At 16.7% G+C, this 25349-nt stretch overlaps 5 protein-coding genes across 5 annotated transcripts; 3 read left to right on the top strand and 2 right to left on the bottom strand.

Annotated features, from left to right (window-relative positions):
* Positions 1 to 948: 948 nt before the first annotated feature.
* PRELSG_0813000 (conserved protein, unknown function) lies at positions 949 to 2109 on the top strand (the record flags this gene model as incomplete). Its single annotated transcript, XM_028676195.1, has 1 exon — positions 949 to 2109. The coding sequence occupies one exon, from the start codon at positions 949 to 951 to the stop codon at positions 2107 to 2109; it is 1161 nt and encodes a 386-aa protein (XP_028532709.1).
* Positions 2110 to 3157: 1048 nt separating this feature from the next.
* On the bottom strand, positions 3158 to 4147 carry PRELSG_0812900 (FAD synthetase, putative; the record flags this gene model as incomplete). Its single annotated transcript, XM_028676194.1, has 1 exon — positions 3158 to 4147. One exon carries the CDS (start codon positions 4145 to 4147, stop codon positions 3158 to 3160), a length of 990 nt encoding a protein of 329 aa, XP_028532708.1.
* Positions 4148 to 7368: 3221 nt separating this feature from the next.
* On the top strand, positions 7369 to 13680 carry PRELSG_0812800 (conserved Plasmodium protein, unknown function; the record flags this gene model as incomplete). Its single annotated transcript, XM_028676193.1, has 1 exon — positions 7369 to 13680. The coding sequence occupies one exon, from the start codon at positions 7369 to 7371 to the stop codon at positions 13678 to 13680; it is 6312 nt and encodes a 2103-aa protein (XP_028532707.1).
* A 1607-nt stretch (positions 13681 to 15287) lies between these two features.
* Positions 15288 to 19304, top strand: PRELSG_0812700 (conserved Plasmodium protein, unknown function; the record flags this gene model as incomplete). The annotated part of the gene is made up of 11 exons (XM_028676192.1): positions 15288 to 15340; positions 15416 to 15469; positions 15547 to 15765; positions 15970 to 16020; positions 16105 to 16463; positions 16564 to 17413; positions 17728 to 18121; positions 18239 to 18314; positions 18431 to 18686; positions 18892 to 18949; positions 19257 to 19304. The coding sequence occupies 11 exons, from the start codon at positions 15288 to 15290 to the stop codon at positions 19302 to 19304; spliced, it is 2418 nt and encodes an 805-aa protein (XP_028532706.1).
* Positions 19305 to 19748: 444 nt separating this feature from the next.
* PRELSG_0812600 (prohibitin, putative) lies at positions 19749 to 20600 on the bottom strand (the record flags this gene model as incomplete). Its single annotated transcript, XM_028676191.1, has 1 exon — positions 19749 to 20600. The coding sequence occupies one exon, from the start codon at positions 20598 to 20600 to the stop codon at positions 19749 to 19751; it is 852 nt and encodes a 283-aa protein (XP_028532705.1).
* Between the last annotated feature and the right edge of the window lie 4749 nt (positions 20601 to 25349).

Genomic DNA, 25349 nt, shown 5'->3' with positions numbered 1-25349 from the left:
AAAAAAAATCTATAGTATGTATATATTAAGAATTTAATTAAAAATAATTAAGTTGAATTTTGCATACATATGCATATATATTCTCATTTATTAGAATGAAATAAAAAAATATAGAAATATTACTAGAGAAAAAAAATGTATATGGAAATCATAAGTTACAATACTACAAAATTTAAATATATATATATATATATATATATTGGTATAAATTTTTTATATAAATGTTTACATATTTTTTTCAATTTTTATTTATACAGATAAAATAAGAAAAAAAAATATATTAATAAAAAATTAAATGAAAATTAAAAGTTAAAATTAAAAATAAAAGTATATATATAAACTTTTTTTTGTGGAAAGAAATATAATTATTTTGATATAAATTTTATTTTTATAAAAACATAGTATATTTCATTTTTGTTTTTTTAATATAAAATTTTTTGTGTATTATGTAGTATTGTATGGTTATAAAAAATACATTTTTCTATATCTATTTTAAATGTTATAAAAAAAAAATGAAAAAAAAATTGCTGTTTTAAAATTTTTTTAAATTAAAAAAAATTAATGCTTCATTTTATAAAATTATAAGAATAAACATAAAATCAATTATTTATTGATCTATTTTTTAAAGTTATCAATGAAAAAAAAATAAAAATAAAATAATAAATATGAATTGGAATAAAAAATAAACATAAAATTTTTCCGTTTTTAAATTATTTCTTACAATATTTTTTTTTTTGTGAAATTATGGCAAATATATAATCCCTTTCTCATTTTGAGGTTATTTGAAGAAAAAAATGTAAATTGTTTCCATTATGAAGTTATTTAAAAAAGGAATAAAATTCCTTTTATATTTAAAGAAAAAATATATGAAATAATTATATATTTTTTCATATATTTTTATTATTTTTCTTTTTTTCTTGTTTTATTCTTTTTTTTTTTTTTGAAAAAATGGCTGAGAGAAAAGTTTTGAATAAATATATACCTCCAGATTTTGATCCGGATAAATTAATGGAAAGTAAAAAATTATTAAAAAAAATAGAAAAGAGGAAAGATAAGAATAAAAATAAAAATAAAAAAAAATTATTAAATATTAGAATGATGTATCCATTTACATTAAAATGTAATAAATGTAAAAGTTTTACGTATGTTGGTACAAAATTCAATTCAAGAGTTGAAAAATTAAAAGATGAAACTTATCTGAATATTCCAATATGGAAATTTTATGGAAAATGCCAAGAATGCAAAAATGAGATAATTTTCAAAACTGATCCAAAAAATGGAGATTATTTATTAATATCAGGAGGCATACGGACATATGATGCTCATAAAGAGCAAGAATTAGCTGATGACTTTTATAGATCAAATAATAATGTTGGAGAAGAAGATAAAATTAAAAATACTGAAAAAGAATCATATAATGCTTTATTAGAGTTAAAAAGAAATGAACAATTAGAAGAATTACAAAATATAAATAAAAGACACATAGATAAATTTAATAGTATAAATAAAGCATTATCTCATTTGCATGAAAAAGATGAAAACAAAAATAAGAATAATTTTTATATGAGTTACTTAGACTCCGAAGATGAAAAAGCTTTCTTTAATTTGCTTAATAAAAATAGAAAATTAACAGATGAAGGTAATGGTGAAATAAATAAAAATAAAGGAAATATTTCTAATACATATAAAGGAGAAAATAATAACATTATTATAGAAGAAGAAGCAGAGGAAGAAATAGAGAAAGAAATAGAGAAAGAAATATCAAATGATTACTTAATAAATAAAGATGAAAATTTTGAGATTTTAAAAGAAACAGAAAAAAATAATGAATTGATGAAAACAAATATCTATAATAATATAGAAAAAACCAAAAAATTAAATAGACAAAATAAAATGGATAATAAAAGTAGTATAAAATTCAACAAAAATGATTTGGAATATGATAGTAGTGTAAATAATAATCATAATATATCAGAATTAAAAAGTAAACAAATATTTAAAAAAAAAAATTTAGAAACTGGTTACAATTTTATCATTAAAAAAAAAGAAGATTTAACAAGTATTTTTAATGAATATAATTCAAATGATACAGATGATTCAAAAAGCTAAATTTAAAAAAGAAAAGAAAATATAAGGTATAAAAATGTATTTCCTCTTTATATACACACCTTAGAAATTATTTCTATATATTTTATTTTATTACATATTATTTTTTTTTTTTTTATGTTTTTCTGTCATCTTAATTAAAATATGTGTATTTTTATTATTTATATATATCTTTTTCACTTTTTCTTTTTTTTTTAATTATAAATAAAATACATTTTTATAATATATATAATAAAACATAAATTCTTTTTTTTTTCTCATATTTTTCTGTAAAAAAACATATATATATATTCTGTATTTTATTAAAATTATAATTTAAGAATAAAAAAATGAATACATATATATAAGTATATTTTCTTATTATTAGACTTTTATTCTTTACAAAGATTTAAGTAATTAAAAGGATGTAAGCATTTTGGTTTTGAAAAATAAAGAAAATTCAATACAGAAACTAATTGGGAGATATGTAAGGATATAACAGAATTATTAATTAAAAATTATTTTAAAGAAACAAAATATATCAACAAATATATACTAATTTTAATTAGTAAAAAAAGAAAGAAAAAAAAATATTTTTCTAAGTATATATTTTTATTTATTAAAATAATTCAATGAAAAAAAAGATTCAAATAATTTAAAAGAAAAGAAAATAATGTATATGAAATACAGATTACTGTATTTCAACTTAGTAAATATAAAAAAAAAAAATTTTATAAAATTACATAAAATTTTTAAATGTGAAAACTAATTTTTTTGGATTTAATTAAAAAAAAAATAAAAAGATAAGTATTTTTTAACTTTCGTTCTATCAATTTTTTTTTTTTAGAAATATGTTTAATATTTCATTAAATTTTATTTTTTTTGAAAAATAAGAATCCTTATGAACAACGCTGACAATATATTTTCCTAAAAATCTTATTTATGTTATACTCTCTATTTTTTTTTTTTTTTTAATATTTAAAATTGAAATATATTTACTTCTTTGTTTTAAAAGAAAAAAAGAAAAAAGGTTGACATTTTACTTGTTCATATTTGGTAAGACGTTTATGATTTATTTTTCTTTAAATGATACTCTATTATATCTTTCATAATCCCAATTTTTTAGAAAATATGCAGGTAAATAACAATCGTTACATTTTAGAAATTCATTTTTTATTGTATCATTCACTGAGCCAATAGATGAGTATCCGTGATTATATAAAATGCAATAATTAAATTTAAAATATAAAATAAAAGTCCAAATAGCTCCAAATGTCCAACAAAAGATGGGATTTAAATATAAGTAAGGTGGAAAATTCTTCGAACTAATATTTAAAATATGTAATTTTTCACTATATGAATCATTATATCGTGTCCCATTAATAAAAGCAATAGTAGGATAAAATGAAAAAGAATCGATATTCGATATTTTCATTTGATTTAAAAAAGTAGTCTCAAACTTTTTATGAAAATTTTCTATAAAATGAGTTACTCCATTTTTCCATGTTCCTTTAATTATAATTATATTAAAATCATGCATATATGCACATTCATTTAAAAACTGATATACTTCAGGGAATTCATTTATTTCATCTTTAAAATAAATCAAATTGGGTTTTTTTTTTTTTCCTTTTATATTCTTTATATATCTTGCATAAGCACATCTAAATAAATGTAAAGTTACAACCGCATCTTTTCCCCCATTAAATGATAAGAAAACATTTTGATTACAGAGTCGAAATATATCATAAATGTGATCAATTGCTGCCATTATATCTTCAGATAATTCCATTGCCTTTTTTTTTAAATTTACTTCATCTTTGTAATAATTTATTACATCATAATTATACATACTAGGCTTTATTATGTTTTTAATTCCTCTTTTTATATTACTCTTTATTTCATTATCATCTTTTAATATATTGGAACTGCTTACATCCTTATTATAATCTTTTAGTTTACTAATTTCTTTTTTATATTCATGATATAACTTTTCTATTTTTTCGTATAGCTTCAATGAGTTTGAATAATCACTCCATTCTTCATTGTCTTCAGTATCCATTATTCAATATTTCATAAAAATTAAATTTTATTTTAAAAATTTTAACTTTTTTTTAAAGCATATTTTTAATAATTATAACAAAAAAAAAAAAAAAAAAAAAAAAAAGAGCTAAAAAATTGGTCAATTAAAAGAAAAGGAAAAGCTAAAAAAGTAAAAAAAAATTACAGAAATATAATAATAGCTAAAAATACATTAAAAATATTAAAAAAATAATGTATGATTTGTTTTAAATAGTAAAGTTAAAAGTAATGCTCTTAAATTTTTTTCCAAATAAAAATTTCCTTGTAAATCGTTCATATTTATTAAAACCAATTACGAAATAAAAAAAAAACAATAAGATAAAAAAAGTTAAAGAAAATACTTATAAGCAAATTTACTTTTGTTAATTTTTCATAAAGCTAAATAAAAATGCTAAAACATCTTTGTATTATATTCAAAAAGTTTCGAATATTTTTTACTTTATACTAATTTTCAATACTATACCTTCTTTTTGATAGAACAAATTTTAATATTTTTTTTTTTTTATATTTTTTTATTAGAACTAGAAACTTGAATTTTACAAAAAAGTAATAGCATAAATATTTATTTGAATAGTGAAATAGATAAATAAATGTATTATTAATTAGAAAATTAAAATATAAAGCTTTTTTATAATTATTTTTTTTTAATAAATTTTTTTTAAATTATAGCATAATTTTTATAGAAATTTTTCTTTTAAGCATTCTTATGTAATGTTATGAATTAGTAGTTTATTTTTCTTTCTTATTTTTTTTTTAGTTTATTATATTTTTAAATAATAAATGAAGACAAAAGCAAATGTAAAAAAGACAACTTAAAATAATGAAAAAATTTTTTAATTAATTTAATATCTCTATTTTTTTTAATTTTCACAAAATACGAATGGTTGTTTTTTTCAATAATTTTACATTTTCTAAAAAAGAGTGATACTTTTGAAATAATCATTTTTTTTTAATAAATTTAACTTTTTGGTGTAAATAAAAACATTGTTATTAATAAATGAAGAAAAATTCTATTATATTCTCCATTTATTAAAAATTATAAACTATAAAGAAAAAAAAGTATTAACTTGTAAAACAGTTGTTTTACCTTTTTATATACTACATATAATATATTTATAAAATTATTTACACAACAGCAAATTCAATATATATATCTGGTAGAAGCTTATAATTATAAATATAAAAGATCTATGAATGTAAAATAAGAAAAAATAAATTTTTTTTTTATAAATTATAAAATTTATATACTATACAAAATTTCCTAACTCGAGGACTATTCTTAAGAATTCAAAGGAAAATAATAGAGTTTTTTAATTTAACTTTAGAAAAAGGATATATATATATATATATATATATATTTTCTTTTTAGATAAGTAAAAGATTTAAATTGCATTTATTATTTTGTTATAATATTACTGCTAAAAATTTAATTCTTGTAATGAGCATTTTTTTTTTTAATTTATTCTTACTATAAATAAAAAAAAATAAAATAAAAACATTTTACATGCTATTTTTCTATAAGAACGATGACATCTTTTTGTGATATTTTTTTTTAAACAAGAGAATACAATAATATGTTATTCTCCTTTAAACGTTTATTTTACATAACTAATTAAAACGTACTATATTTTTTTTAAAATAATTTCTTCTAATTTCATTATATATCCATTTTATTTCCCATAATATGTGCATAACAAAAAAAAAAATATATATATATATATATTAAAATTCTATAAATATGATAAAATATTCACATATATATAATAAAATTACTCATAACATTTTATCTTTGATTACTTATAAATAATTTTGTGCACGAATACAAGGAACATTAAGTGTTTTTAAAAGTTATACATTTAAAGAAATATATATGACAATATAAATTAATGTTATGTTTTATATTTCCTTTTCTTTATATTTACTGAAAAATTTTATATTAAATAAAGAAGTAGAATTTTTCTTAATACAACAGTAGTTTCTTATTTTATTAAAGCATATATTTTACAATATTTCTATTTTAAATGATATTTTTATTATGCATCCAATTGTTTTCCTTTTTTTAATATTTTTGTAGAATAATTAATTATTAAAATGCATATAGTGGAATAAACCAAAAAAAGTAAAGAAAATTTAATTCATTTGTATTATCCTCTTTTATATACTTTTCACACACACAAAAAAAAAAAAAAAGAAAAAAAATAATCATATAAAAATTCTCTTGCACTAATGTGCATTTTTTTTTTCTATGATATTCTTTTTTTATATTTTTTATATACAATTGAAAATATTTTTCATATATTTTTTTTTTTCGATCTACATAAACTTCATTCCTTATAAACAAAAAAATTGTTTAAACTCTGAAAAACTAAAAATGTATTGTTTAAAATAAGGTTTTTTTTTTTTTATTTTAGAAAATTTTTTATTCTTCTATATATTTTTTTTTAAATTATATTGTCCCAATTATATAAATTTTTTTTTTAAATAAACATATATTACAGCCATATTATTTCTTAAAAATTTTTTTTAAAAAATTATACACTTGTAAAAAATATTTCGTAACAATTCTTTTTTTCTCATTAATTATTTTCAATGAAAAATATAATTTTTATATATAGGATTATAATTTTTTATTGTATACTCTTTTTTTTTTTTTTTTTTGTATTTTTCCTTTGTTTTCTTTGTTTTTGTCTTTATTAATAAAATATCAAATTGAAATAAATTTTTGAAAATATTTTCTAAATTAGTCATACATTTTTTTTAGACAACTAAAATAATTATATGAAAAGTTTTTTTTTTTTAAATTGGAATATAATTATCAACGATTAATTTAAAAAAGAAACTTTAGAAATGTAATAAAAATAAATAAAAAAAAAAAAGAAAGAAAAGTAATTGAAAAAATTGAATGTTGATACAATGAGAGTGTTAATAATTTAGTATTCGACTAAATATTTTTCTTTTTTTTTTTTATAAATTATAACAATTTCTTTTTGCTATATGTATTTTCATAAATTATTATTCTTAATTTTCTTTTTTTGCAACATATAAAAATAAAAAAGTCCATATATATAAAACAAATATGCTTAAATTAGCAAATATATTAAAATAAAAAAGAAAAAATCAAAATAATAGTAATATCTATATTAAAAAGAAATTAAGCTTTAGGCTTGTATATTTTAAATTAGAAATTAATAAAAATTAGAAATGACATTTTTTACAACAAATAATGAAAGCAAAAAGGACTGCTATGTTGTGAATGAAACTAATAAAGTTTTTGATCAGCTACGTTGCGATTTTAAAGAAATTAGTAGTGAATATGAAATAAAAGATAATAAAAACGAAAAAGAAACAAAAATAAAATTTAATGAACATTTTATAAACCCTTCAAATGCATTAGATATAAGAGAAAAAAAAAACGAAGAGGCACCTCCCCTAGGTGTTTTAGACAAAATAGAATCAAAAGTAAATAAAAATTCTAAAAATAATTTTAGTTTTTACAATAGAAATGAAGACCATTTAGAAGAGAAAAATAGAAATCCAAATGATACTGAAAAAAGATTCAATGAATATGAAGAAAAAAATTCAGACTTTAGCAAAAATTTTGAAAAAGAAGATAAGGAGTATTTTAATAAATTTGTGTCTCATAATAATATTGAAAAACTTAAAATAATTCAGTATTATAATAACGATAATTTTAGTAATGATACAATTAATAATAATTTTAGTAATAATTTATCAAGTAATGCAAGTTTCATGCAGGACAAAGTAAATAATACTAAATTAATAAATGCAGATGCCTCTAATAAAGAGAATATTTTAGAAAAAGAAGACAAAAATGAAAGAGAAAGCGAAAGTGAAAGCGAAAATGAAAATGAAAATATATTTTGCAAGAAAAATAAAAATGATGAAAATAATGATGAGAAATGTAAAAAAAATAAAAGTGAAGATTATAAAAAAAGTAAAAATAATGAAAATGAAAGGGAAATAAACGAAATTTATTATAATGTTAAAGATGAAAATGAAATAAATGAAAATAATAATAGAGAAGATTTAAGGAATAATATAATAAAAAATAACATATTTGATAATAAATTATTAAACGAAGAAAATTATAATAATAATAAAAGTCTTTTGATTGTTTCTGATGAAAAGGAAAAAGTAAAAGAATCAAAAGAAAAGTTAGATATTTCATTGATATTTAAAAATAGGAAGGACAATACTAATTCTGAATTAAATTATAATTTAAATAATTTAGGTGATGGTTCTGAATGTTCTTCATTAAAAAAAGATATAAATTCTAATAAAAGTAAAGATGATAATTATGTGAATAATATAAATGAATTCAATGAAATAAATACATACACAGATAAAACATATAATGAATTAAATACCGAAAAAAGGAATAGTAATTTTGAATATCTAGATAATAGTAGAAGTAGCTCAGACCAAATAGAACAAATCTTTTCTAAATATAATATAGAAGTTTCTCATTTATCAAAATATTTTGACTTTAATAATAATGATATAAAAGAAAATTTAGAAACGATGTTAGATAATGAAAAAAATAATATTAGTATCTTATATGAGAAGAGTAAAAAAAAAAAGAAGGATAATGAAATGAATCAAGAATACAATTCTGAATATTCAAGTAATTCATCTCATTTTAATAGAAAAAAAAAAATAAAAAAAAATGGCTTAACCTTTACCAATTTAGAGGAATTGGATAAAAATTCAATAAAAAAAAAAAATTCGATGACTTATTCAATTGAAGAAGAAACATTTAATTCGGAAATAAATGAAAACAATTACATAACAGAGGACGTTTTAAAAGATATATTAAATATAAAAGAAGAAAAAATAACTTTTGAAATTTTTAAAAATTATTTTTCTAATTTAAATTATGATATTAAATTGTCAAATATTCAATTATTATACAATTGTATCAAGGAGAATCTTGTAAATAATACAACAGAAAATGAAATGGAAATTAAGGAAGAAGAAATAAGAAAAGGTAGTAATAGTAATAGTAATAAAGAAGATTACATAACTGTTAAAGATATAAGATCTTATATCATTCATAGGAATACTAAAAATAATAATTATTACAATGAAATTATTAAAATGATAGTACATTTCAATAATATCTTATTATTAATGTTGAATAATAATAGAATTGAAATGAAAGACAAAGTATTATTTGAGTTACTATCTTTAAAATTTTCTTCTATATTTAATGATATATTACAAATGAATAGCAATTTTGACAATTTAATTAGGCATTTAAATGAAATTATAAAATTGATTTTATCAAATGATTCTAAAGAACAAAATTTAAAGAATATAATATCTAATTATTTAAATGATCAAAAAATATTAATTCATAAGAATGATATATTATCACAATTAAATAATAAATTCAGTGAAAAGGTGAAAACAAATTATTCTGAAAAGGAAGAAGTAGATAATTTAAAAATGGAATATAAAGAAATAGGAGAAATAAAAAAAGAAAAAGAAATTAAAATTGAAAATGAAAACGAAAACGAAAACGAAAACGAAAGCGAAAACGAAAACGAGAGTAAAAATGAAAAAAAAATAAATCATTTTATAGAGAATACGAAAATAGATAAATCAATGAAGGATAATAGCAAAAACATTAAAACAAAAAATAATAGTGCAAGTATCAAAAATAATTTGAATAATTGTTCCAATAAAAATAGCAAAAAAAATTCTACTAATAATACTGAAGAACACAACAAAAAATCAATTTATATTTTAAATGATAATGAAAATGATACCCGTTATTTAACAAAAGATATTATTATGAGTGAAATAAATAACACAAAAGATATTTGTGAAAATGAAGATTTAAAAAAAAATAAAAATATTACAAAAAAAAAAAAAAAGAGAACAAATGCATCACTTTTAAAAAATTATGTTGTATCAAATGATTTGGATAATGAAAAAATAAATGAAGAACAAATCTTGAATATTAAGAAAAGCATAGTAGACGCAAATCAAAAACTTGAGGATGCTATTGAAAAAAATATTGGAGAAATAAGGAAATTGAAAGAAAATATTGGAACAATTAAAAATACAAGTTTACAGGATGAAAATATAAACGAGGAAGAAAATGAAAAGAATAAAAAAATTAAAAAAAGTAAGAAACTTAGCAAGAATGAAAAAATTGAAGACAATGATAATAAAATTAAAGAGATCAATTTCAGTAGTGTTGAAAATAATAAAAAATTAGAACATACTAAAAATATTAAAAATAAAAAAAATAAAGAAGATAAAAAGGAAACAGAAAATAAAAAAATTGTGACGAATAAGAAAAATGACAAAAATAGTAAAAATGAAAAAAGTAGCAAAAATATAGAAAATAAGAAAAATAGGGAAGGTATTAAAAACACAGAAAACGAAAATTATAAAAAAAAGTATATGCAAAATTTTTTAATTAAAAAGGGTGAAAATAAGGAAAATAATAATATTAATTATATAAATTGTAGTAATGATATTAATATTGAAAAGTTTCATAATTATTCTAAAAAATATAATTCAATAAATATCATGAACAAGCATAATCTAAATATTTTACAAAAAAATATGTACAATAGTCATAACGTTCCATTTAAAGGATCTAATATACCTAATATAAATAAAGTAAACGAAAATATACATAGTAGTATAAATTACATAAATAATTATAATAATTATTTAGGAAAAGATATAGAAAAAATTTCCTTAAATAATTTATCTAATTCTAGTGAATATCAAAAAATGAACAATATAAGGAACCAAAACGCAAATTATGAAAAGAATAATATTAATTGTATAAATGAAATAAAATCGAATGATTTTTTTAAAAACGAAGTAATCCAAAATGCAATAATGAAAAATAATAATTTAAATTGTGTCTATCAAAACCAATTTCAGCAAAATGAAAAAAATATTTTAAATGCTCCTTTTAATTCAAAACATATTTTAGATAAATTAAATATCAATAAAAATAATGATTATTTAATGCAAGCAAATATACAAAAATATAATAACATAATTTCAAATCCTAATACAAAATATAATATTTTTGATAATATTATAAACATAAATAATAAGAATGAGAACAATCAACATCCAATAAATTTTTATCATAGGAATTCCCTAGAAAAAATGAATGTTAAAATTCCAGAAAAAAAAGCAATAAATAACTCAAATGATATTATTTTAAATAAAGTTTATAATAATATTATAAATAAAAACTGTAACATTAATAATGATAATGAGAATAATGTGAATAATAAAGATACATTTACTGATAAAAAAAAAATTGATATTATGAAAGATAAACGTAACAACAATGTTAATGATGCAATTAATATAAATAGTGACAATAAAAGAATTAAAAATGCCGATAGCTTATGTAATATAAGAAAAAGTACTCCATTTGAAAGTAAACGTTACAGTATTAATTATAAAAGTGTATTAAATCCTAATACATTCTATGATTTAAAGAGAAATGGTGATGTTGTAAATAATAAAATCAATTTATTCTCACGTGGAAATATTTCTAAAAGTATTAATAGGAATATTAGCTCTAAAAGTGAGGTCGATTCATTAAAAATTATTAAAGAAAATTTAAATAGTGAATGTGCAAATATTAAATCATTTAAAATAGAAAATGCCTTATCCAATTTATCAAATGATGAAAAAAACATACCGGAATTTAAAGAAAAAGATAAAAAGTCCGCATATACTCGTATTACTGAGATGTTTTCGCGCCAAATAAATAATTTCAAACTACGAAACAACAAATCATTGAGGTCTACAACAATTGAAGGAAGAATTTCGTTATCAAATAATAGTGATAATAATAATGAAGAGAAAAAAAATAATAATAAAAATAACATAAAATTTTTGATAGATCAATTAAATTTTTTTCAAAATAAATGTACACCTATAAAAAATTCTAATTCTAAGGAAGAAGAAAAAGGAGAAAAAGAAAGAAATGATGATGATATAATAAAAGTAGCTAGCAATGATGTAAATAATATTTGTATACAAAATAATAAAATGAATGACAGCTATAAGAAAAATCAAGAAAATGAAAATCAAATTAATTATGTTGAAAGAAGAAATAAATCATCTATTAGTGATAATATAAATAAAAATACAAACAACTTAAGTAATATAAATAATTTTTTATATAATATAGAAAATGTAAATCCTATGAAAAGAATAAAAAGTATAAATGTTAGAAAAGATAAATTAAGCCATATTACAAATAATAGAGTAAGTGAAGTAAAAAAAATAAATAACAATAATAATGATGTTAAAAGTGTTTTGAATAATAAGATGGGTGAAATTAAAAATATAAATAATGTGGTAAATAACAATAATATTAAATATTACAATGACGCCTGTAATAACATAATAAATAGTAACAATAATACTTTATATGCATATAATATGAACATTGATAATTCAAATATGAATTATAATAAAAATTACAGTGCGAAAATATTAAACAGAGGCCAAAATATGAGAAAAACGAATTCTCATTTTGTAAATTTTAATAAAATAAGTGGAGATGCCTTTACTTTTCAACAAGGAAACAACCTTCATCATAACTGTTCATCAATTGACAGATCTAGTGTAACAAAAAATATTTTAAAGTTAAAAGAAAAAGAAGATGAATCAAGTATATATGAGATGAATATGATGAAAGCTCCATTTCTCATTAAAAAAAAAGGATTTTTTGATGATTTAAAAAGGAGTGATATATTGCGAGATAGCAAAAATGGTCAAAATGATGACAACAATAAATGCATTATTAACAGTAATTTTGATGAATATAATTATGTTAAAAGAAATTTAATGAATTCTTTTATGGAGTCAAAGCAATTACAAAAGGAAAATCCAAGTCAAAACTTAAATAACAATATATTTTTGAAAAATCACAATTTCAATAATCATTATAATATGCCATTACATAATCAAAAATTAACTACCTTACATCAAGTAAGTGCTCAAAAAAATAATTTAAATTTATTTAATCTACCAGACAGTGTGAATAAAAATTATATTTTTAAAACACCTTCCTTACCAAAAAATAATATAATACAAAATAATTATCAAAATAATTTAATCCACTCAAATTATAGAAATATGCAAAATGCACTAAAAGAAACTAAATCTTTTTATAATAAAAATGACAATTACCATTTTTCTTCTAATTCTTTAAATAAATTTCAAAATAATTTTTCTTCTAATAATGTAATGAACTTATCTCCTATTGATAAAAATAACTTATCTATAGAAGAAATTCTGAAAATACCAGGAGTAAAGTTAGGCAGAAATTATGTCCAAGATATAGATATATGTTCCGATTGGTTAAAGTTTAATGATTATGATAAGAAAGTAATTGAAAAGTCATTAAAAAATAGTTTAGTAAATAAAAATTATGAGATGCCTATTGAAGGCACTCAAATTAAGCATAAAATTTCTTCTAACATAAAATAAACTAAAATTATAAATAGTTTTTCTCTTATATATTATAAATAAAATACAAAAAAATTATATAAAATATATATATAATGCACTTAAAGGATATTAGATAATCATAATAATTGAGTAATTATTAATAAATCATAAGAATAAAAATGGACAAGGAAAATGATACTATTTTTATTGTTTTATTACATTAATATTTCCAGAATGATGATGAAGAACTAAATTCACAATGAGAAAAAATGATGAGAAAAAAAGAAAAAAAAAACAGTATTTATGTATGTAAATGAAATTTAGAATTATAAATAAATGTTTTAAATATAAAACTTTAAAAAAAATTATTAATAAATTAAGATCATTAGTAAATAATAATTATAGTAAACAAATGTTTTTAAAAATGAACAAGTAAATAATTATATATTTATTTATACATTAGCATTATTTTTAATAAAATTTTCATATTAGAATTATGGTATGACCTTAATATATAATTATTAAAGTATACTAAAAAAACATAACAAATACAAGTGTAATAAAAAATAATATTTTTTTTTTTCTGAAATTATTTATAATACATATTATTTAAAAATTTATTATTAGATATATAATTTAACAACTGTTTTTCTATTTTTTGGTTTTTTCTATTTTTTTTTTTCTTTTATTTTTTTTTTTTTTGCCTCTAAGAGTGGATATTAAAAAAATTTAAAAGATAAAAATTTTTATACATTTTAAAATATATGAATAAATAAAAGTGTTATGAATAATATAAAGTATGATATTATTAATATAAATGAAGTTTTATTATATTTTTGTATGTCTTAGAAAATGAAAAAATTTATAAAAAGCTTTTTTTTTTATTTTTGTTTTTTTTTTTTCATTTTTAGTTTTTAGTTTTTAGTTTTTTTTTTTTTTTTTTTTTCAAAAATACTTTGTTAATTATATATAATTTATTATAAATTTTTTTTTTTTGTTATTGTTTTTGTTTTTATTTATTAATTTGTTTTTAGTTTTTATTTTTAAATATAACTTACAAGCATTTTTAAATTATTTATAAATTAAGACCTATGTATCAGCATTAGATACAAAATTTATAATTTTGTTTTTTTTACATTTTTCTTGTTATATTTTTAATTCTAGTAATAAGGTAGTAATTTATTATCATTTTATGATTAATAAAAAAAAGACATAATTTTTTAAGTGTTTCTTATTTTTTTTATTTATATATATAACTTTTTTCTATATATTAACAAGTAAGATGAATTTAATAATAAAAATAACTCAAATATTGATTAATAGAAAAATGTAAATATTGCAATTTAATTTAAATGAAAAAAAAAAAAAATATACTAAAAAAAATAAAGAGTATATAAAATTCTTAAGACGAATTATAATTATAAAAGAACATACATGCTCTTAATTTTTTGTTAAATAAAATTATAATAAGCATATAAAACAAATTCAAATAAACGAATTAAAAAATAGAGTATTAAAATAATTAAAAATATTTATATTATATTTTTAAATAATAATAACAATAGTAATATTGATAATATAATTAATAATAAATTGTCTTTTTTTTTAATAAAATTTGTGTTTAAAAAAAAAAAAAAAATTCAATGATGGATGAAAAAATTGAATTATTAATAAATACGATAAAAAAATGGACAATAAAGTAATTTAAAAGAAAAAAAATTAATAGAAAAAAGAAAAAAAAAATTATTTTTTTTTTTTTCTCCTAAAAATGCAGATATGCGTATAAGATATATATTAAAGGGAAAAACGAAGAAAAAAAAGAATATTAGTAAATATAAAATTAATCCCCTTTCAATTCTAAAATAATAAAAAAATTCTGATCTTTTTTTTTTTTTAAATAAATAGTTTTACTGTTACATTTTTTCATCAAGAAGCGAATGAATCTATTTCAAAATGTACTATAAATGCAAATTTTGTTATAACAGAGATAGAATTAATAGATATGAATAATTTATGTACTTGTAATAACTCTAATGAAAAATATTTTATAACTTTTAAATTTGAAAATGAAAATCTAACAAGAACTCTAGATATGAACTTAAATTATGAGGCGTGGATAGATAAGTATAATATCAAGAAGAAAAAAAAAAAAATAAGCAATAATAGAAAATAGTCATATAAAGGAATAGTAAATTGCGAAAGATATCTAGAAATAAAATAACTAAATATATACTTAGAATAATAAAAAAGGAAATGATAAACTATAATTTAAAAAAAAAAAAATTTATATCCGTTATGATTAAAATTTGATCATCTTTTTAATTTCAGATTAATTAAAGATAAAGAAAAGCTGAGAAACAATATAGATTTATCATCAGAGTTACTAGAAATTATTTGAATACATAATTATAAAAATATAAAGTACAATTTTCTTTTTTTCTTTTCTTTTTTTTTTTTATTTAGATATATGAAAACTAGATTTATTAAACCAATTGATGAAGAAAATATTCAAATAATTTTAAATAAAATTAAAGAGGAAAGGGAAGAAACTAAAAAAAAAAACCAAATACAAAAAGAGTTAAAAGAAAAAAAGGAGAAAACATTGAAAAAAGAAAACAAATTACATAAAATAAAGTCTTATGAAGAAACATATGAATTAGAAAAAATAAATTCTCAACAAAATTTAGACATTACTCATGGAAATAAAGAATTTGGAAAAACAAATAAAATAAATGAAGAAAATCAAAAATTGAATGAAGTACTATCCTTTTTAAGAAATATTCTATATTTTTATTTTACAGATATAGATATTAAAAAAAAAGGTAAAAATAAAATTAAAAAAAAGAGAAAATACTTTCTTTTTTTTTAAGAATATAAAGATATATCTTATTAAAATTGTGTTATTCTTTACTTTTTACTAAGGAAAATTGATATATAATTATTATAATGAAATCCTAAAAATGGTTAATTACAAGGTGTGCATAAGTTATAAATATTTAGAACAGTCCTTATCTAAAAGAGAAGATAAAGAAAATGATTTTTCCAAAATTTCTGAAAATTTTTTTTTTTATGAAACAGATGATATATTATGCTCAAGTACTAATGATAGTTCAAACGAGGAAAATTCAGTTATACAAAATATAAAAAAAAAAAAAAATGCAAAAGATGAAAACAAATATATCTCAAATTTATTTAATATTAATAACAAAGAAGTTGATCTAATTAAAAATATTAGTATATATAAAAATAATGATTTTAATGGGTGTAATATATTTTTTGAGTCATTAAACAAATCAGTCACTAGCTCTGAATTGTTTATTTTTAACAAAGATAATGAATATAATAAATATATCTTTACTGATAATTATTACGATTTCTTATTATATATGTCATATGCAGATGAAGAAGAAAAGGGTTATATAAATTATAATGATTATATAAATGATTTACCAAAGTATTTATACGAATTAAAAAAAAATAGAGAATATTTCAATATAATTAATTTAGATGATTTAGTTTTATATAAACAGTTAATATATGTTTGTTATGAAAATGAATTAAATTTCATGTATGATTGCTTTTTAAGTGAATTTAAGAAATTTGATGTAGGTAATAGTGGATATATCCACCGTAACCAGTTAAAAAAAATACTTCAAAAAAATGATCACATTATTTCAAGACAAGAGTATAAGTTATTACTTCATATTTTTGATTTTAATGATGACAATTATGTGTATTATAAAAACATTAAAGAAATTATTTTAAGATTAAGGTAATAGAAAATATTAGTAAAATTCTTTTATATAAATCTATAAGAGAAGAAAATATGCAATCATTATTTATTTAACCTCTTTTTTTTTTTTTATACTATTAATTATTACTTTATAACTTTTAGTTTTATCTTTTCTATCTTACCATTCCAGTTTTATTATTTTTCATTTAATGATTAAATTTTTTTTCTTTTTTTTTTATAATTTAAATATTAATACCTAAAATATTTTATTTTATCCTATTTTACATATATATATATATATTATAATTTTTCATTTAAATACCAGTTTTATTTACATTAATATACATTAATAGATTTGAAGGAATAAAAAATAGCATATTTGAAAGGGATCAAAAGCTACTACAGAAGTATTTATGTGAAGAGTTAATAAAAAATAATTTAAAAAATAAGAAAAAGATACATATATTTGATTGCAAAAATATTTTAGATTTTTGTGACAAAATTTATTTAAATAAGAATATTATTCATATAATATTGTCTTCTCTAAATTTTGATGAAAATTTAGAATTAGATGTGACTTTCTTTTTACAAGTTTCTATTACAATAATTATTAATTGTATTAAATTAGAAAATATGCATATGATTTATAATATTATAACTGATGAAAAGGAAAAAAAGGAAGAAGTTCAAAATAATGAATCAAATCATGCTTGCAAAAGGAAAAAAGATAATAAAAAAACTGAAAAAGTTAAAAAAAAATAAAATAAATAATAACAATAAAAAATAAGAGGGAGATAAAAAGTTATAAGGAAAAAATAAATGTTGAAAATTTATTATTTTTTTAAATAATTTTTTTTTTTTTAGGCCAATATACCAGCATTAGAATTAGTTGAAAGAACATTAACAAAACTATTCAAAGTTCTAGATGAAAAAAATGAAAGTAAAAATCAAAATTAAAAATAAATAGGAAAATAGAATTATGAAATTATTAAAAAAGACTAAATTTATAATATGTGTATAAATTTTGTTGTTTTTTTTTTTTTTTTTAAATTTTAGGTTATTTAAATATAAATGAATTCATTGAAACCTTATTAGAATCAAATAAAAAAAAAAAAATAATTGACATAAAAGAAATATGTAAATTAAGCAAAAATGAATTGCAAGGTTTCGTAGCAGAAATAGATGCTACTTCAAATAAACATATTTATAAAAAAAATATAAAAAATGGTAGAAATTTCGAATTTTGCAAAAATAGAAAAATTCATTATGAATCGCATATACATAAATGGTGTTCAAAAACATATCAAATAAGGTATCATTTAGATGAAAAAATGCATATATTTATATAATAATATTTTAATTTTAATAATTTTATTATAAAAAAAAATTACTAAAATAATTAAAAAAAAAAACTAAATTGATTACATAAAGATTCCATACTAAAATAAAAAAATATATAATTTTTATTTGATAATAATTAATTACACATAAATATATATATATATTTTTTATATTAGATCATGTGATTACTATAGCTATTTTCTAAATTATTCGGATCATTTAATAGATTTAGACGTAAAAAAAAAAAAAAAATATTATTTATATGAAAATTTTAGAAAAGTATTATTTTATATTAATAAAGAAGTTATTTTATTATAAAATAAAAAAAAATCAAATAAAAAATTAGTTTATATACTTCTAATTTTATTTCCATTGGATTTTTTTATAAGTTTAACAGCAATCTTATTATATTCGCACTTTTTTATTAATAAAATACATATAATTCAAAAATATGTATTTAAATAAAACAAATATAATAGAAAGATTTGTTTAAATATAACATTTATTTATTTTATTATTATTTTTTTATATATGTATATAGGATGAAATAATTAACTCTTTATTGTTTTGTGAAGAAAAAAAAGAATAATATTAAAAAAGTAACTAGGATATATATATAAATATATATAAACAAGTTTGAAGAAGTATAAAAAAATTAACATTAAAAAAAAAATAGAATAATTGAAAAATTAAAAATTGTAAATATTTAAATAAATATGTTTTATTATCCTTAAATTCTAAAACAAAATTAAAAAAGTATGAAATAGCAAAATTAAAGAAATTGTAAATAAAAATTATATTAAAATAAATAATAGTTATTAAATGGATGTAAATAAATAAAAATAACTAATACGAATAATAAATAAATAAATAAATATAATTAAATAAGAAAAAATAAATGTGTTAATATAAATTAAAAGAATTAATAAAAAAAAATGAAAAAAAAAATTAAATTATATAAAAGTAGAAAGAAGTATAAATACATATATATATATAATTTTTTTTTTCTTAAAAAGTTCTTTTACTCTATAATTTATTTTACAAAATTTAGTAATAATGAGTCTGCTGATAGCATAACTTTATTTTGGCATTTTGAAATAATATTAGAAACTTCTTTTGACAATTCAATTTTTTTTAATTCCATGAAAGCAGGGTTATCCTTAACAGCTAATCCTATTAATTTAGCTACTTCTGCTTCTCCTTGTGCTTTAATAATAGTAGATTTTTTTTCTTGTTCAGCTTTTAAAACAATATATTTACTTCTTTCAGCTTCTTGCTGAGCTACTTGTTTAGCTTCAACAGCTTTTTCATATTCACTGCTAAAACTTAAATGAGTTATTGATGCATCATCTAATAAAATATTAAAATCTTTTGCTCTTTGTACTAATTGTTCCCTTACGGACTTACTTACAACTTCTCTTTGTGTAATTAACTGAGATGCATTATACTGTGCTACAACACTTTTTAATACTTCGTTAATGATAGAAGGTAAAACCTTTTCATCATATTCTTTACCTAATGTTCTATATATTTCTACTAATTTTTTTTCGTTAGGTCTTGATAATACACGACATGTTATATTAACCATTTGCAAATCTCTTGAACCTGTTAGTGACATGAGTACTCTTGGTTTTGTTCTAACATCGTAAATAATAGATCTCTCAAAATAAGGTATTAAAAAATGTGTTCCTTCTCCATATATTTTATTTGATAAACCAAATATTCGATTATATTTGATCGCTCTTTTTCCTGCTTCTACATTATATAAACTGTTTTTAAAAAGCCAACTACCAAAAGAAGTTACTCCTATTACTGCACCTATGCTTATTCCTATTTTCCCAAGTTTTTTTAAATTATTTATATCAAAGTTTTGAGGATTATTCATTATAAAGAATTTAGTAATAGTATTTTTCAAAAAAAAAAAAAAAATTAATAATTTCAGAACTTTTAAAAAATATTTTTAATTTTTCAATTATAAATACTTTAAAATTTTGATATATATATATATATATATATTATTTTTATAAAATAAAATATATGTATTTATTAATTCCTCAATGTTTTATTCCTATATCGTGCAATTCTTTATCTATGTAGATATTTATAAATATTTTGAAAATTTTATCTAGTTTAAAAAACAAAAAACATACATATTCATATAATTTATACTAATTTATATATATATATTAAAAAAAAAATTATTTAATTTTGAATAAAAAAGCTAATTAATATAAATTAAAAAAACTTATAAAATCTTACATGAATTATTCATTATACTTTTTTTATACATCATGAATAAATATATATGCATATAGTACATATAAATACAAAGTAATAAATTTTTTATTTTTAAAAATTTTCATAAATATATTTTATTTTTTTTTTTTTTTATTAAATATTATCTAAAATGTATTTCATTATTTATAAATTCTTTTTTCTTGTTTCAAAATTTTTTATATTTAATTCCATCTAATCTTAAAAATAAATAACAATTGAGTCGTATTAAAAGTAATATATATGTATGTATTTTATATGTAAAAGGAAGAATGCTCAAATACAATGTATGTATTATATTAAAATTTGAATAGAAAAAAAAAAAAAGATGAAAGAGTATTATTTTTTTTTTTTTATTATTGTAAATATAAAATTTACTTCTACACTTATGCATTAAAATATCACAAAAATTAAAAAATGTTATTATTTTTTTTTTTTTAATAAAAATTGTATTCAAATTGTTCTCTTAAACTTTTTAAAGAAATAATTGTAAAAGAAATTTAATGTTTTACTCTTATTTTCAAATAGTAGTTATTTATAGAAAAATTATGAACTTTTATTAAGTTTATCTTTAAAATATACAAGGTAATATATTATTTTAGTTAATATTTATCTTTTAAAAAGTAATTAAAATAGACTTTACAAAAGTGTTAATAAACTTTTGTAAATGAATAATGAAGTTGATAATACTATTTTCATTTTCATTTTTTTTTTTTTTTTAATTTAATAATTGTATAAACCCTTTTAGTTTTTCTTTTAAAAATAAAAAGAAAGAAAAATACTATATCCTTTAAAGCTTAAATGTTCAAAAGATTATAAAAATTAAAAATGTGATATAAGAAATTTAATATAATTGAACAGAAAAAAAGTATAACGATAGAAAAAATATAATTAAAAAAAAAAAAGGAAATAGAGATTTTAAAAAACTAATATAATTAAAAGAAAAAAAAATATGAATATATATTTAAAAATATTATTACATATATGAAATATTAAAATAAATAAAATTGGAAAATGTTAAATTTTTCATTTTTCTATATATTTCTTTATATTTTTTCTTTTTTTTTTTTAAAGCATTTTGCTTATAGATATCATCATATTTAGTAAGTACCTATTTTTCAACTTAAAATTTTTTTTAAATCAATTAATATTCCTTTAAATAGTTTTAGTATATTTTATTTAGTACACATCTAAAATAATAATTCCTATTTATTTTTTAAAATTATAAAACTCATAACATTTAATATTTAATTTATAACATTTCATTTAAAAAAAAATTGTTTATTTTTAAAGGTCTCGAAATGCAAGATTTTATGTGTTTCTTTTTAAAATTATAATGATTTATAAAATGAATAAATTTGAAGTTCATATTTTTAAAAAATTAAAAAAAAAAAGTTACTGTGAATTGTAATAAATTGTAAAAAAGGAAAATAGAAAAAAATTATATATATATATAATAAACATTAATTTTTTTTTTTTATCATATTTTTATGCACCAGTACATAATTTTAAGGTGCGTTAATACATTTTTAAAGAACTTAAACGTGTAATCATAGAAAAAAAAAGATAGTATATAAATAGGTAAAGTAGCAACTATAGAATTTTTAACTATATTTAAAAAAAAATCTTATTTTATATTATAATAGTATAACAAATAGAATTTATATATATTTATTTTTTTTTTTAAAAATAATGTAGATATGCAATATAGTTTGTTAATTTTATTTAAGTATTTATATGTATAATTTAAAAAAAATGTAAAATAATATTGAATAGCTACAAAAAATTCCTTTAGCTTAATAAAAATAGCTTTAAAAAAAAAAAAAATTCCTATTCATTTTATGTAAAAACACATTAAGACAAAATATTATTTTTATATTTATTCATTTTATTGGGCATAGATATTTTATATTCTTTTATAACATCGTTAGAAATATTTCTTTTATATTTTTTGCAAAGAAAAAAAAAAAAATTATTTTTTTTTTTTAAATTAAAAAATAAATCATGTTTTTTTTCTATATATTTCATGTAATATATATATGCATACTTATATAATACCAACATTTAGTAAAGGCTTATTCTATATATATATTTTTTTTTTTTCCCCTTGTACTATTCTATGTTTTGTTTGTTTTTATGTATATTGAGCTCATTATTAATTTATACATTATTTTACTTTTATATTCTATGAAATTTTTATAAGAAGTATGAATAGACCGTATGAATTTTATTTGATATCATTTTATTTTTTCGCTAGAGTTATTTGCGTTATTTTTTTTTAATTTTTTTTTTTTTTTTATTTGCATTCAAAATTTCATTTTGAATTATAAAAAGATATTAAGAAAATAAAAAAAAAAATTATAATTAATAAATAAATTTTAATAAGTTAATATTTAATTCACAATTATTAATAGTTTTTTTAATACATTATGCCTTGTGATAATATGTCAAATTTTGTTAAAAAAATTATACTTAATACATTTATAAATATATTTTTATATACTTAAAATGTTTAATCTTCACATATATATGTATTTCCTTTAAATTTACTTAAATTTTATATTATATATATATATATATATTTTGTTTTTTAACCATTAAGTTTTAATAAACTTTTTATATAAATTTTAATATTTATATATAAAAGCTTGTTTGGACATATAGATATAAAAAAATATTTAAAAAATGTAATTTGACGTATTAATAATATATATAATGTTAATAAATTTTTATATATCTCTTTTATTAAGTTTTAGGAAAAGATTGACATATAAAAAAATTTTATGTTTTATTTATAATTTATATAAAAAAAATTTAAGACAGTTTTTTTTTTCATTAAAAAGTATCATGAATTTATATATGAAATAAAAAAAGACAATAAGGAGAAAAAGCATTATATAATAATTATGTTAATATATATATGTGTATATATATAATTTGTTTCATTTTTATTTTTTATATAAATAAAATAAATTAATTGAAAGTATCAAATTATATTATCGTAAAATTCATTATAATATATACAATTGATATATCAATTTTAATTTTAAATAAATGAAAATCTATACTTTTTGAAATTTATATCCTTTTTTTTTTTTTTTTAATTATTTTTATATTTTGAATAATCAGAAGAATAATATTTATGTAGTTATTTTATTTTATTTTGTTTTATTTATTTATTTTTCTTAGATAATTTTAAATTTTGTCAACTTTTTTTGTTTTTCATTTTCTAATTATTAAATAATCTATATTTTGTTAATGCCAATCGCGTTTGACTTTTTTCTATTAATATTTATTTTAAATAAAAATTATAAATATTAGATTTTTGTTTCTTTTTGTTCTAAAAAAATATAAGTTTATTATATTTTTTTTAGATTATTTTAAGTTAATATAATTATATATATATTATTTACTTATACATAAAAATGAATTATTAAAAATAGTTGTATAAGTATTTTTATTATTATAATGGATGCATCTATACAATTTTTTCATAAATACATACAACTGCTTTATTTTTTTTTTTAATAATTTATTTTCTGCTATGTAAATATAGCTTCCTATGCATATGCATATTTCATGAAATAAAATAAGAAATTTATCATAAATTATACACATTTACAGGTATGAATATACAATTGTATATTCAGAGATTAAATACTATTTAGAAATTTCAAATAAATATTTTTTTAAAAATATAATTGAAACTTTTTTATTAATTTGATTAAATTCATAAAAAAATTGTAAATAATGAGGTATCATTGTGTTGTATTTTTTTTTTTTTTTTTTTTGATTGTATACTTTTTTATAACTAATATTTAATGAATTTATTGTTACATAAGAAAGTAATTTAAATTTTGATTCTTTTTTTTTTTGGAATTGAGCATTTTATTAAATATAAAACAAAAAAAAAAAATTATATCATTATATATATTAATAATAATATAACTTTTTAATGAAATTTTATTAAAAGAATAATAAATTAAAAAAAAATTTTATAAAAAAAAAATGTGGTATATCAGATAAAATTATCGCAGAAATTTGTTACTTAAAAAATTTATTTGCTCAATTAATTAAAATTGTGTACATGAAAATTTTTTTTTGTATTAAATTTTTTTTTTTTTTATAAAAGAATATATAAGTATATATAAAACGAAAACATTTTAAATATATAAGAATTTTAATTTTTATTAATATTTATTATATAAGGTATATTATTTAAATTTCAATATTTTATTTTATTTTTTTTTAATTATTCTCATTTTTTAATATATAATATGCTTTTCTTAATATTTTTTTTTTCACATATTAACTTGCACTTTAAAAAAAAAAAAAAAAATATTTATTAAATTAGCCTTTT

This window comes from Plasmodium relictum (assembly GCF_900005765.1).
Source record: "Plasmodium relictum strain SGS1 genome assembly, chromosome: 8".
In the NCBI taxonomy this organism is placed as follows: domain Eukaryota; phylum Apicomplexa; class Aconoidasida; order Haemosporida; family Plasmodiidae; genus Plasmodium; species Plasmodium relictum.
The sequence above is the reverse complement of the archived record's forward strand: the minus strand, read 5'-3'. Positions and strand labels throughout refer to the sequence as shown.